Consider the following 14,175-nt stretch of genomic DNA (forward strand, 5'->3'; position numbering starts at 1 on the left):
CAGCACTGTGACTGCCACTACACACTGTTCCTGAAGGTGCTTTCATGTACAGCACAGCTCTTTAGTACCGATTGCCAAAAAGGCCTCGGGTTAAACAAAGACTTGAACAAATGCTACGACTTCCAAAACTTTTCCCTCCAATAGCCTTCCACCATCTGCAGTAGGCCTACCACAAAATTTTCACTCATCATTCCTGCAAGTTCACAGATTTTGTTAATTAATTTGGTATTCACTTGCGCTATATTATTTATTAATTAATTTATAAGCTTTTTATAATAGCAATGTAGTTATTTCCTTGCTCAAGATTCCCAACAGCTGTGTCGATCTTATCGTGGCTACACCGCGGCTTGAACTACCAACCTTCCGGGTCCTAGCCATGTACCTTAACCAGTAGGCTACAGGCTAATGGCTATACGAAGCTGAGAGGATATTTCTCTTGCAGGTTGATAGAAGAAGAGGTATCCTAACCCACAGTAACACAAAATAAAGTTAAGCAGCCCTGTGCCATGAATTACACATTTCTTGACATTGTAGCATTCAGAAACAACATTTGTACAACATCAATAACCGTAAATTATTTAGCAAATTTATGGTTAATTAGCATCATTCTCACTAAGATCTACGGAGCACTTCAAAATAGGTGGGTGAAAACATTTGTTTGTTTACGTTTTCTTTTTTTCAAATGACCATTAGAAACTGAGGGCACATTCATTTGAACTGAAAACCTCTTTATACTGCGTTACTATAGTATCGTGCAAAAGTAACGCAGGTAAGTGAAGGTAATAGAAAAAAAAAAGTGACAGTAATTCAATGCGTGCCTCGTTGGGCTTTCTACCGACAACGAGCCATAATTAAGATCATGCTACGATGGACAGATGGGTCTCCGTGCGATCCAGGCTGGCCACGGGGCATCGTCTAGTTGAGAATAACAGCCACGGGCTTTGTGAACCAGATTCAGGCTCGGTCTTGGCAGGCTGACGGAGCTCCTTTCTCAGAGCTCTGCGGGAGAGACTGCCTGCAAGGCACCCGGAGCAGAGAACCAGCTCTCCTCGCTCCAACTTCTGCTCTGAGCGTCGAGCGGCCCGTTTCTCAACGCGCTTCCGCCATTTTCCCGCTCTTTTCCGTCCCCGTTGCAAACCCTTCGCTGAAAAGCGAGGCGGCCCCTCGGATTGCGTTCCGCGTGTCTGCGAAACTCCCGATCCCCGCGTTTACTCCCCGGAAACGGGATTGCGGGAGCTGGGAACGGCCCAAAGCTAAGCAGAACGGAATTACAGGCAGTGTTTACAACCGACTTACAACCTCCATACAAGCTTTCAAAATACAAGACCGCAAAATACCTGGGGGCAAACAACCTCCCCCCCCCCCCTACTCTACCCCACCTCACTCACACACACACACACACACACACACACACACCCCTTCCCCCCACGCCCTCCAAACAATCCAATATTTACTGACAGAGCCCTCACCCGTGTTTAGTATGTCTATCACTGTGGAGTGAGTCTGACGGGGGGATGGGAATGACTGTGTAAGCAGGTGAGCTGGAGTATAAAGGGTCTTTCATCTGATCCCAGGTGCCGTACCTGGGATAAAGGCCCAGCCTCTGCCTCAGTCCACGCACCCCCACCCCCACCCGTACCCCCCCCTGCCATCTCAGACACCCCCCCCAGATCAAGCGAGGCCTTGTCACCACTGTCGCATCCACAGCTCCACACAACCGAACAGTTCCCAGGCTCTACCCATAATGCTATGCTGAAGGCACTTCGCAGGTCTTCCTCACACTCCACCCGATGAATTCACGGTGGTTCCGCCCGAGAGAGGCAGGGAGCGACTCCTTCGCAACGACGACAGCGAGACGCCAAACTGCGCAGAATGAGTGTGAGTGTTTTGTGGAAAAAAAACTCCAAAGTGCTCCATCGAAAACAAAACGATGATATTTTCTTTCAGTTCTTTTTCCGCGGGGCTGTCGGAATAATAGATTCTCTCGGTCACTGGTGCGGAGGGGTCGTTTAATCAGCAGGCGATGGGAGCTAAACTATAAAGTTTGTTTCTAATTTCCCGTCGCCTGTAGGAAAATCTGCGCGGGACCCTGAGAATGGGGAATGAGGGGGCCCGTGGTTTGTGACACGTGATTGATGCTCACTCTCACCAAATTGGCTGGAAACACAGCAATGTTCAACAACACAAAGAAAGAGAAAGTAATGGCCAACGATATACTATAACGGCTATCAAACGCGCTATTCGTTTAAAAAAAAATACAGCTGTCACGGCCACTGGAGTTTTATATATATATAAATATATATATTTAACATTGTGTGGGAATGGCGGGGGGTAACGGAGATCTATTCGTCTGCTCCGTGTGGAGAGATAAGGCGCGGGTGATCGGAGCCGTAACAGTCCAAAGGCTACAAACCCCTTAAAGGATAAGAGGCCCGGAACGTGCCGAGGAGGAAGCGTACGGCGCAGATGGGGGAGAAAGCGCCGGAACCATCCATCACGGGGCCCAGGGGAGGGGGGAAACTGAAAGCCTATGAAAGGGTTCATTACAGGGGTCGCACCCTGTCTCAGCCCGGCCCGGACGTTATTACTATAAACGTCAAATTACCGGCATAAAGCGCTTAGAGCGGGCCGCCCGCAGCCCGCTAATGCGTGCAGCGACACCGTCCGAGGGCTGCCGCTCGCTCCAGCGCTGCCGCTCGCTCCAGCGCTGCCGCTCGCTCCACCGACGATCTCTCGCACACCGACGATCTCTCGCACACCATCGCTCCTCTGTCAGGTGAATCTGTACCTGCCGCTGTTTTACTCTCAATGACATCATTTCATCTTCAAATTATTATTGTGTTTATTGATTCGTCCGTCATTTATTCTGGAGAAAGAAGAAAAGCCTATCGCACCTAATTTTCTTCATAATGAAATCTAATAATAATAATAATAACAACATTATCACCTTCACGTTTTAGCGTTTAGTGGTCGCTCTTATACAGAATGACATGGATTACATTTTCAAATACAATCAATTTATGCATCTGAAATTTTGCTCAAGGGCACAACGGCAATGCTCCAGCTCCAGTTCAGTTACATTAGCATTATGCTAACATGCCACCCATACACAAATACTGTCCCACTAACTGCTCCATGTAGTGTATCCAATTGTGATCAGTGGTATCAAAATAAGTACATTCTGTACAATGTACTTATTTACAGTACAAGGTGTCACTTTGAAATCCTTGTATCTTTTCCTCCCACTACATATCACCTATTGTGTGCGTGTGTGTGCGCATGTGTGAGCTCTGGAGTATGCACCCTTGTGAGCTCATGTGCAGGTGTGTATGTCTTACGTGCATGTATGTGTGTGTGTGTATGTCTTTCTTGCTTGCGCATGTGTGTGTGTGTCTTTCTTGCTTGCGTGTGTGTGTGTGTGTGTATGTCTTTCTTGCTTGCGTGTGTGTGTGTGTGCGTGTGTATGTGTGCATGCATGCGTGTGTGTATGTGAGCTTGCGTGTGCGTGTGTGTGCGTGTGTGTCCATGCATGTTGCACACCGCAGGCTAAAAGCAGCCTCCCCTCCTCCCGCACAGCCAGCCCAGGCCGGGCGTTGATGAATGCGGCCCGTGTGGAAGTGATGACTCAGGGAGCAGGTCGCCTCCCCCCCCTCCCCCCCCCTGCGGGGGCTCGTTTGTCCTCACGCCGTTCACCCCGCGCCGGGCAGTCAGGCAGAGCGGCGGCTAGAGAGCAGAGCCGCCATCGCGCGCCTGAGCGAGCGCTACTTAACCCCAGAGCTTCCCGACGCTCCCACGCCCAGCCAACAGGAACGCCAGCGCAAACCGTCACGGGGAAGGACGCCTGTTACCACTGAAACACTAATGTACCGTAACCATTACCATCACCTTTCAAATTACGATTCAATTACGCCAAACAATATGGCAGCACTGATATAAGTCAACGGAAATTAAGAACCATTAGATGAAGCCATCATACCATACGCAATTGAAGCTGTAAGTTCCACATTATCCGGAGTGCAATTCATTCTTGGACTAGAAAGAGATATGGACAAAGAGACCGTGATATGCATTGACTTTCCGCGGACTTGTTAAGCATTTTGAAAACAGAACTGCAGTTTTTACTGCTATGTTGTACAAATCGGACCCAGAGACTGTGCAGTAGGGAAAAGAAGGTACCGTTGTATGGCCAGGTCTGATCCGAGCCGGTTCTGATCCGGGCACAGTGTAATTGACAGTCTGTGACGAAAAAGCCAATGACCTTCACACCTCCTTATCCCTTATCCTTACCACTTTCTTCTTACAGAATTATCTAACTACACCCATTACTGATACATTTAAAACAAATTTTGTACAAAATCTCATATGATCTGCTATAATTCAAGAGTTGCGGGAAAATGTCACACTCGCTAATAGCCTCGCAATAGAGAGTGCCAGAAGGTTACGGATGGGAACGCGCGCAAACCAAGAAAACGTGAGGCGACTGCAACAAACGTGATAAACGACAGCCATGTTCCACGAACCCCCACAGGCCGGAAAAGTTAAGACCTAAAATGGAGACCTCAAATGAAAAATATACCAGTCTGTTTGACTAATGCATGTTCGACTAATTCACTCTACATAGCGTGCACTTAACCGGCTGAGAGCATAGAACAAAGTACAATTCCAATTCCCACAACAATATTGTTCAAAGCTGTGATAAATTTCAATAATGTGACTAATATGCATTGTGGCATAAAAGTTAAAGTACATGTCAGATTATAAGCGTAGACACAAAGACTCATCATGTCAGGCTTTATGGAAAGTACAGTACACAATTAACAAACTATTAACCACATTTGACATATTTTACATTTGTCGGCTAATTTTAGCTAGCAAGCCAAATGGTTTGGGAGCTGAAGTTGCAAACTCTATTAACATACTGAACTAGCTAATATAGCCAATTTGTGACATTAGCCCGCAGTCGGTAGGCTATTTTTGCTCGCTGCCAACTAATTGGTCAATAAAATAAAGAAAGTGTCCTAGCAAAAAAACTGGAGAGAAGAATTTCTAGAAGGTCAAATAGTACACTTGTAAGGAGAACACAACATTGACAACAAATGATGCTAGCGATATGAAATACGATTGAGCGATGGTAGACCGTGTGCATTAGCCAAATTCACACATAAAAGGGGGAGAAAATGTTTCGGAATGTCAAGGCCATCAACAAGCACATGAGATATGGGTGACTCGTTGGGGGTGATGCGCTCCATCAGGCCAGGGTCTGGATGACCTGGGACAATGGAGACACAGCCACGTGATTGGGCCTTAGCCAGACCTCGGGCTGTTATTAAGCACAGTGATTGGCCATTATTAAAGGCTGTGATTGGACGGAGGCTGTATGATTAGTGGGCGGATCTGGGCTGGACCTCAGGCCATTATTAAAGGCTGTCATTGGATGGAGGCTGTGCAATTAGAGGCTCCTTGGGGTGGGGCTCTGCAGGCAGCTGAAGGGGGCAATAAAGCCACCGTCGCAAATAGCCAGGTCTCATCGCCCACTCCCACCTATCACGAGGAGGGCAAGGCCAACAAGGGCCCGCTTATTAAAAACCAAGCCCCTTCGGTGTCCCGGGAATTAGCCTACGGACCAGTGCGGCGGTTATATGAGACCTCTTGCAAATAAAAGGAATTTGGCGTCAATAAGAGTGAGAATGTCTGCAGAATCCCCCTCTGGAATCCGGAGCATTAATAATTCAGGCTCTTCAGGGGAACGTCAGCCGTGCTGGGAAAAGGAGCTGGGAGAAGCAGGCGACGGCCGGGAACGCCGCGCGATCCGTCTCCGTGAAGCGGCTTTGCCGAGGAACGCTCGCCGTCCTCCTAAAGACGCGCCACGTCAGGTTTCATTAGGGTCTGCGGGGAAACTCCGGAGATCTGATTAAAAGAGTGCAACTGCACATTAGCACCCTGTTTGCGCTGCCGACCTGCTCTAACTATGGTTTCACTCGAACAATTACATTTACATACAAATCAAGTGTAGTAGGTGGGTGTCTCGTGAGGAGAATTCATTCTTACTTTATTCTATGGGAACAAGTGCTCTCGTTTCAAGCACTTTTACCCTTTCTTCCTAACTCAAAAGAGTAGATTCAAAGCCCGTTTTGTCTGCTCACTGTTTATGAAGAATACACAAACACTTTTTGTTTAATTACATCCCTAAAGAGAGCAAAGCAGGTGGATCCTTGAGACTCAAACGGCACACAGAACATCTGAGCTGAGCTCTGAAAGATAGAGACCGAACTTCTAAAGCTCTTTGCAATTGGAGGCTCCAGCTCTGTGAAACACTACAAACTCGAGACAAAACATCAATTCAGACGATTACAGGGGAAGAGTCAATAACAGCAAGCATAATGTGCAACACCAGAAGGCCCCTCGCCGTGTCAGTTGAATAGATAGGCCCATGTGGAACACCCAATGCTAGATAAGCATCATTAACAATTCGACCTCATACCATTCAACTGGTAACAACTGATGGAACTGGCAACTGCTGGACAGCTGGTAGCATTGTATTTCTTGTTAAGAGTTAAAATGTTACATTTAATATTTTCATTTGAGTTATTTCATTTATCTTTACTAGCATAACTAATCAATATCATCCGCAGCTCATCATTACGGATTTGCCCGGTAGTTTAGATGGGAGAAGACCTGGGCTCTCTCTCTCTCTCTTTCTCGCTCACGTCTGACCTCATTAACCTCATTTCGAAGACCAGCAAACAGAACAAATGATGATTTGTTAAGCTGCAGATTGACACCAAGTGATCTGACAGGAATGTTACCAATTCTCAGAGGGAATTCCCCTCGAGGGACTTCAAACACACATCCTGTTGTGTGAACAGACTCCCCCTTCTATAAGGAATAAGGAATACTGACTGTTTACAGATCCTGCCTCATCCTTATTTCTTGAAATCTAACATCATTATATACCATGTATACGCACTAAGAATGTTTTTGCTGTTGTTGATTTTTCAGGAGGAAAACCATTCACATGACCTCACCATATGTATCTGTAAAGAGCTCTCATAGACCGTTTAAGTTATAAAGGTTCAGAATACTCCAGAATACTATCACCCCAAGGTTGTTTGTTTCACGGTTGTCTCACAGACATTGTGGCTCATAACTATGTCCATCTAATCAAATACAAATGGGGAAAGTGCTGTTTTGGTTATCTCAAGCAAAGGCTTTCTGAACCAGACTGAAAAGGCGAAAGCAAAAGTTGAACCAGGATCAGAGAAAGTCTTTGATGCGCACCTACACCCGCCAGCAGAGGGCAGAGTAATTCGGTGGGAAAGTCTAATTCACGCCGTTTGAGGGTGGAGGTGCGGCTGTTGCCCATAAGAGCGGTTTTATTATTCCCGAGGACGATTTGACACGGTTTGATCTCGCCGCGCATCCGTTTCAGCTAGCTGTCCTCTGCCTATGTGACAACGTGGTCTCCTCAACCGTAATCAGTTTGGAGGTCGATTGATCAAAGGCTGTTTCTGCCTCTTTGTTTGTTTTTCGTGTAAACAGACCAGGGGACAGTTTTTCCAATGGATTTTTGTTTACCCTCCAAATTCAGCTTGCAGGCATTCTAGAAGTTCACGCCTGCTCCTTGTTATAGTCCCTCCTCAGCTCCTATACCCCTACACCCTATACCACAGTTAAGACGGAGGTGATCACTCGGTTGTTATAGTGGCAGTCTGCCCATCAGACCAAAGCTTGAGCATTGAGGATAGACGGTTCTGTTAAAAGGTTGGAGCTTCAATCTACAAACTTGGGCATGCCCTCCATTTTAGGAAGAGTGCCAACATAATACATTCAGCTACAAGGTTTTGACATCAGGTCAATTGCAAAAAATCATCATTGTATACAGTGTTGCCCAATCTATAGCAACTGTCGATTAAAAAAGTATATAGGCTACATCCTTAGATAGAGCAGTCTGATGATCTAATACCATTCCCTATTGTGTAATAGTTGTTTGTCCAATTTCAGCGTGGCAAGAAGCAGACTGTTCTGAAAAATGTGTGAGATTTAGAGCGCATGGTTTCTTTAACTCCGTTTGTTCCTCCTCAGCTAACGTTACAGAGGGTATGCGCTCAGGAATTCACAGCACACGTTTCAGAGCGCATAGACGGCTGAAGACAAATACTCTCTGAGAGAATCCACACAAGCCTACATGCCATTGTCGCTGCTCATTTTATTTTCAGGCTTTAAAGGGCGGAGGAGCAGAGACGTCTTTTACACAGAACCCGTAAGATGACAGTTATACGCCGGTAATAAAAATGCTACATATGGAAGAAAGGCAGGTTTTGAGCATCACAACGGTGCTTACGATCGCAGAAGCTAGGGGAATTGGATCCTCTTCAGCCATGTTTTGCTAGTTTAACTGCGCTAAACTCAGGTGCATCATAACTGACAGCAGCTTCAAAGGAACACATTTAAGCACTGGGGACAAGGAAGGAAAATACAAGCCACAAGCTACCACTAATTTTCATGACAACAGGGTTCTCAGGCTATAACATTGAAGGAGCATGTGTGCTCCATAGGTTGAAAAATCAGGAGCATCCCAATTAGTAGATGTAGATTAGTAGAAGTGCTCCTATTTTTCCAGTTAGCACACATTTCCATTTTCATGAGTCCTGGACAGGACAGTTTTTGCTACTCGCCTAGTGTAGCAGCACTCTAAAAATGAATCCGCATTTCAATACATAAGACAGAAAAGGAAAATATCAAAATGACACTTAAAAGCAGCAAATGTGAAAACGGCATTTAAAGCTACATTATGCTCAGCCGCGAACAGGTCCTTTTATAACCGTGACCGGAGAGAGAAAGAGCAGAAGACGCTCTCCGGTGGTGGCCAATCGGCAGTCATTAAAGGCGGCTGGCCGTGACCCGGTTTGCGCTCTCGCGGCATACGGACACAGTGAGGAATCGATTCGCGCCCGCGTGGCATTTCACTGAAGCTCGTCCGCCTGAATTTCAAACGCTCGATCGTCAGACCCAACACAATGGCGAGAGAGGCACCATCGCGTGACCTTTATCGCCACCGGGAAGTGCCAAAAACAGCCTTCTTCAGGAGTTCCCTGGCCCACCTCCGCCTTATCTTAAGAGCTGGTGAATGGGACAATAATGGCATCAATGAGGCGAACCATGTCAAGAGGCTAATTTCACATCTTAACATTTAAGAATGAGTTTAAAGAGAGTATCAAATCTAAAGACAGTTGGGCTCCTTGGCAAACTCATTAAGGCTCATTCAGGCACAAAGAGAGGGAGTCTGGGATTTCAAGGCCAAGCCACTAATCTATATCGTAAATAAATATGTCTAATGATCTTAAGCTCTTCTAATGAGCCTTTGTGTCAGCGTGGGGTCCCATTTTGTAATGACTCTGAAAGCAAGTCTGTTTCTCTGGTTTGTTTTATCTGTTGTTTCTGCTCATTTAAGTTCAGCAAGGTTATATGATGCTTTGACTCATTTGGAAATAATTAACCAACAATTGTAAGCATGAATGGTGTGGGGGGGTAACCCACATGCAGGGATACTGAACTAGGTATGCATTGAAATGACACCTATTGAAAAGTGTTTTCGTACCGTCACTGTATTTGTTCTTAAATAACTCGGTTAAACTTACAATCAGTATGCATACCTCTTCTACCATGAGACCAACAAATAATAATGAAAAGGAAAATGACACAAGAGCAAGACCTTGCCTTAACTGGTCAAAACAATATCACTCCACAAGTATGGTCCATAGCATAAGGAGCTTTTGGAGGGTGTGGGATTTGCGAGTGGGTGAAAGCTCAACTCAGCATGGAGTTGGATCCTGGCTGAACTACACAAGAAAAAGAACACGTCTTTTAATGAAGCACCACTGTCCTCGGCCATAATTTTCAAAGGAGCGCAAGATTAAAGTCAAAGGACTCCCCCAATGGCTTCAAGTCTGCGCTTCTTTGAAAAACACCCCTAGTGTACAAAGCCCTTTTTTCCCCCCTTCTGTGTCCCCCCCCCCCACCGCCACCACCACCCCACCCACTCCTTCTTTTTCTTTTCCCCCTTCAAATAACTGAAGCTGCACTTTAGCCACCCTCCCCGTCCCATCATTAAAAAGTCGCGGGGGTGGGGGTGGGGGGGGGGGGGGGGTTACAGTCGCAGTGGCGGTCGACCTGCGCCGCACGAACCCGAGGTGCGCCGTTTAACTGCAACCGACACCTTTCCTGGCTTCCCACAGAACTAACACGCGCGCGCACACACAATAAGATGAATAATTAATCGTCCCCAGGCTTCGCGTGTTAAGAACAGAGCAGGGCCGCCAGTAGCATTTTCACTTCAAATTTGTATTGTCTCTAGTCTTCCCCATTCATCTGCATCTACGCCACCTGCCTCAGTCAGATGTGCAGTACAGCGTGATCCCGGAACAATCTTTCATCTTTTCCCTGCTTCTGGAACAAAAACACACAGTTCCAAGAACTCATTATCTACCAAGAAACCAGGACAGACTGCATTTGATAGCTCAATGCAGTGTTTTTTCCCCCTTTTTTTCTTTTATTTCCTTCTATTCCTCTCCACCCAACCCCTCCCCTCTTTTCTACCTGCAGTTAACCTTTCTTGGATCTCCCAGACATCTGAAACATCGTTCTTCAGCACAATCACCAGTGATTTTTTTTATATGTAAAAATGGATAAAAAGAAGAAAAAAACACGGCGAGCTGACACGTCCCTGTTTTTGACTTCCGCCCGGGACACTCCTAACAAATCCCTGAATAAGCAATACGTTGGGATCTGTACCCACATGCATTAAACATCAAGCAATTAAAAAGTCGGAATCTTAGCTATTTCAAACCCAGACCGCGGGTCATGTTGTTTAAGGAACTGCTTAAAACCCTTTCCTGTTCAACAGGATAAACATTTCATCAGTAGGTTAGAGAGAAAGAGAGAGAGAGAAAAAGCAGTTTCTGCAACACTCAAAAATAGCCCCCTGCTTTTTCTGACTCATGTTTTTAACATGTTCAGTGTGAGCAATGGAACACTGTTTGGTGGAGGGCTTGTCACTCCAGAGGAGCTCCAGCGCGATCCGAGGTAAGGTAGCAAAAACCTGCATCTTTGTCTTGGCCGCACAAATGAATCTGTTTTAGAGCTCTGCCCAAAATACAGCTTATCAAAGAAAATTGTTAAGGTGCTTCAGGAGGTGTTTATGAGGAGAAATGGCTCACATCCTTCACAGATTCCAACAGGTTTTGCCATCAATTCCGGCCAGAAGCAAATTCAAAACCCTGGGGTGTTCTGACTGCAGTCCACACACTCATGAACCAGTTATCATCTGGTTGCATTAAAGTTACTGTTAAATTCAGGTTGAGGGTTAAGGTGTTAAATGAACTGAAGATAAGACATACGTCCTACACGTATAGATTGAGAGTAGAGTTCCATTTCATACAATTAAATGACCCAAAATTAAATCTATTTGAGAAAAAAGTAAGTTTGAAGAGGTCTGTGCAGTCAAGCCTACATCACACCCTAAGACCCTGAGGGACACTGTGTAAACAGTGAAATACATATATTTACGTAGTTTAAATGAATGTGTTTTAAAGCATTTTGAGAAAAATGGATAGGATCAATCAACGAAAGATTCCAGGCATGGCTTCCAGGGCCATGAAGAAGAATATCAAATGCGGACGATATGGAGCCTTGGACGTAGCGATTTTATACATCAATAGAAAATATTTATACGGCCGAGCCCTCTGAAAAAGAAACGTCTCTTTAAACACGATTCATTGGCAGCACATGAAGAGTTACCAATCAGAGGAACATCAAAAAGCATAAAAACCGTAAATACGCCGTCCGCTGTCACCGGGAGACGAGACGACTACGCGAACGCGCTAGCGAGCAGCAGCGAGCAGCCTTGTGTCTCTGCTGCCTGATGGGACCCAGTCTTCTCCTGACTCTCTGTGATCGCCGATCAATAACCGAGTGCTCGGAGCATCGCTTCTGATTCCGTTCAATTATGTAACTGCTAATCTTTAGAGCGCGACGGAGCTTCTAAAGGGCTTAACGGAAACCGTCAGGGAGGAAACCCTTAGTCCTCCTGTTGCTGTGAGAATGGAATTGTGGGAAATAAGCAGATTCATGTAGACTCTTCTTCCTCAGTGCCTTGAACTTTTTCTCATTGCAAAGGACACGAAACCCAAGAGCGAAAACCCTGTATCGCGGTGTTCCTATCTCCACCACACAGCACAGATCAGTCGATGATCATGGGGCCTACAGTACGCCAAGGCCAGAGGACCATACGGTCTGACAGTGCATCCCCTCCAAGCAATTTGTCAACCTGCTTTGTGGCTACAAGGCCAAGTCATGAGGGGGCCACTTTTATACCTATACCTATAGGATTTTGTATTCATCAAAATACCAACATCCAAATAACTTTCATTTCTGCCCCACTAGTCGACGTACTTTCGACCTCCATGACCGACATCGAGGTCTAACCGACGTCAAAATGTTTGGTGGGACTTCAGTCACTTTGCGTTTATTTGTTTATTTCATATTTTTCACTCATTTAGCTGAGGCTGCAATGATGGCTCCAATTACATGCAGTTAAACGGCATATGAGGAGAGTGCTCTGCAGCAGGTGTCCATCGATGCGAGACGAGAGAGGAGGAAACCGTCTCTCGCTTCCTTTAAACGCTGCCTCACACGCCCAGGCCTTAATGAGGCCGGCACTTAACCTAACGTGGATCAAACGAGACAAACATCTGTCAAGAGCGACCGAGGGAGAGAGAGGGGTCAGCCGCGGATGTGTCGTGCGAGGTTAGGGTCTCACTCCCAGGGGCCGGTCACTATCGAAGCGAACAAACCGCCCACAAACACAAATGCAATTAAGCGCAGGCTGCGGCTAGCGAGCTTAGCAAGGCTGTAGGTTGGCCACTCAATTCTCTCACCCTGGACTTGCATGTAGTTTTTTGCTCTTTGTGCCATTGGAGGAACAGCAGGCAAACAGCACATTCCAGTTGAAGAAATTACTGCAATACATTGCATAATTGTAATCATTTTCTTTCTTTATTTATTTGGTCTGGATAGAGGTTACATTCTAGTTTAGATGAATCTTTTAAAATGTTAAACACTGCCAGATAAAATGTGTTCAAATTCAGACAATGTTAGTAATCTACAAACTACAGAACATATTATTTTGGTTACTGTTCAAAGCACTGTTTAAACCAAACAGTGACTTTTCCCTACCTGGTAGGTCTGAATTCAACCTCTAAACTTGGAAACATACCTTTTTATTCCAATATTTTCTTTCTTAAAAAAAAAAAAAATTAAGTACTATCATTGAGGTAGTACACCACCATTTTAAACACGCAATGTAAAAGACGTGCCTTTTCAAAAGCGTTTACTGCCAAAGCGTTTCCTGCCAATGCCGGCAGACCCTGCCTCCCTGCTACACAGGACACAGTGCAGGCCAGTGTGTGGTGTGCCAATGGCAGCTAATGGACTATAATTACCATCATTTGCCCAGCAGATGCTGTCTGGCGGGGCTTGTGAATTCCATGGCTGGATAGGAGCTGGATTAGGTAAAGCTCAGTGATACAGTGACAAAGGCCAGGGAAACAGGTCTGGTACAGTGTCCTCAGGTAAAGTTCAGTGATACAGTGACAAAGGCAAGGGAAACAGGTCTGGTACAGTGTCCTAGGTAAAGCTCAGTGATGCAGTGACAAAGGCCAGGGAAACAGGTCTGGTACAGGGTCCTCAGGTAAAGCTCAGTGATACAGTGACAAAGGCCAGGGAAACAGGTCTGGTACAGGATCCTCAGGTAAAGCTCAGTGATACAGTGACAAAGGCCAGGGAAACAGGTTTGGTACAGGGTCCTCAGGTAAAGCGCAGTGATACAGTGGCAGGCCAGGGAAACAGGTCTGGTACAGGGTCCTCAGGTAAAGCTCAGTGATACAGTGACAACAGTGTGAACTATACTGTACATTTTAGTTGGTGTGCATTACAATAGAGTCAGTTAGTGTGCAGTACACCATGGGTTTTAGGTTGGTGTGCAGTACACTGTGGGGTTAGATTAGTATGCACAAAAAAAGTCAGTGTACTAAACTTGAGGGTTAGGTTAGTTTACCCTACAGCAGCAGTTGCCAACCCTGTTCCTGGAGATGTGCACAACACTCAGCCTGTAGGTTC

At 45.9% G+C, this 14,175-nt stretch overlaps 1 protein-coding gene across 5 annotated transcripts in view; it reads right to left on the reverse strand.

Annotated features, from left to right (window-relative positions):
* Positions 1-14,175, reverse strand: part of slc10a7 (solute carrier family 10 member 7) — a 93,258-nt gene that overhangs the window by 49,737 nt on the left and 29,346 nt on the right. Inside the window, exon 6 of one of the 5 annotated variants that reach the window (XM_061252356.1) lies at positions 5,831-5,907. The exons of the other annotated variants lie outside the window; for them this stretch is intronic. Coding sequence (XP_061108340.1) covers positions 5,854-5,907 — 54 coding nt within the window. The 3' untranslated portion in view covers positions 5,831-5,853. Of the gene's footprint in view, positions 1-5,830; positions 5,908-14,175 lie in introns of those variants that run through there. 5 annotated transcript variants of the gene reach the window in all.

The sequence above is a fragment of the Conger conger genome, chromosome 8 (assembly GCF_963514075.1).
Source record: "Conger conger chromosome 8, fConCon1.1, whole genome shotgun sequence".
Taxonomy (NCBI): domain Eukaryota; kingdom Metazoa; phylum Chordata; class Actinopteri; order Anguilliformes; family Congridae; genus Conger; species Conger conger.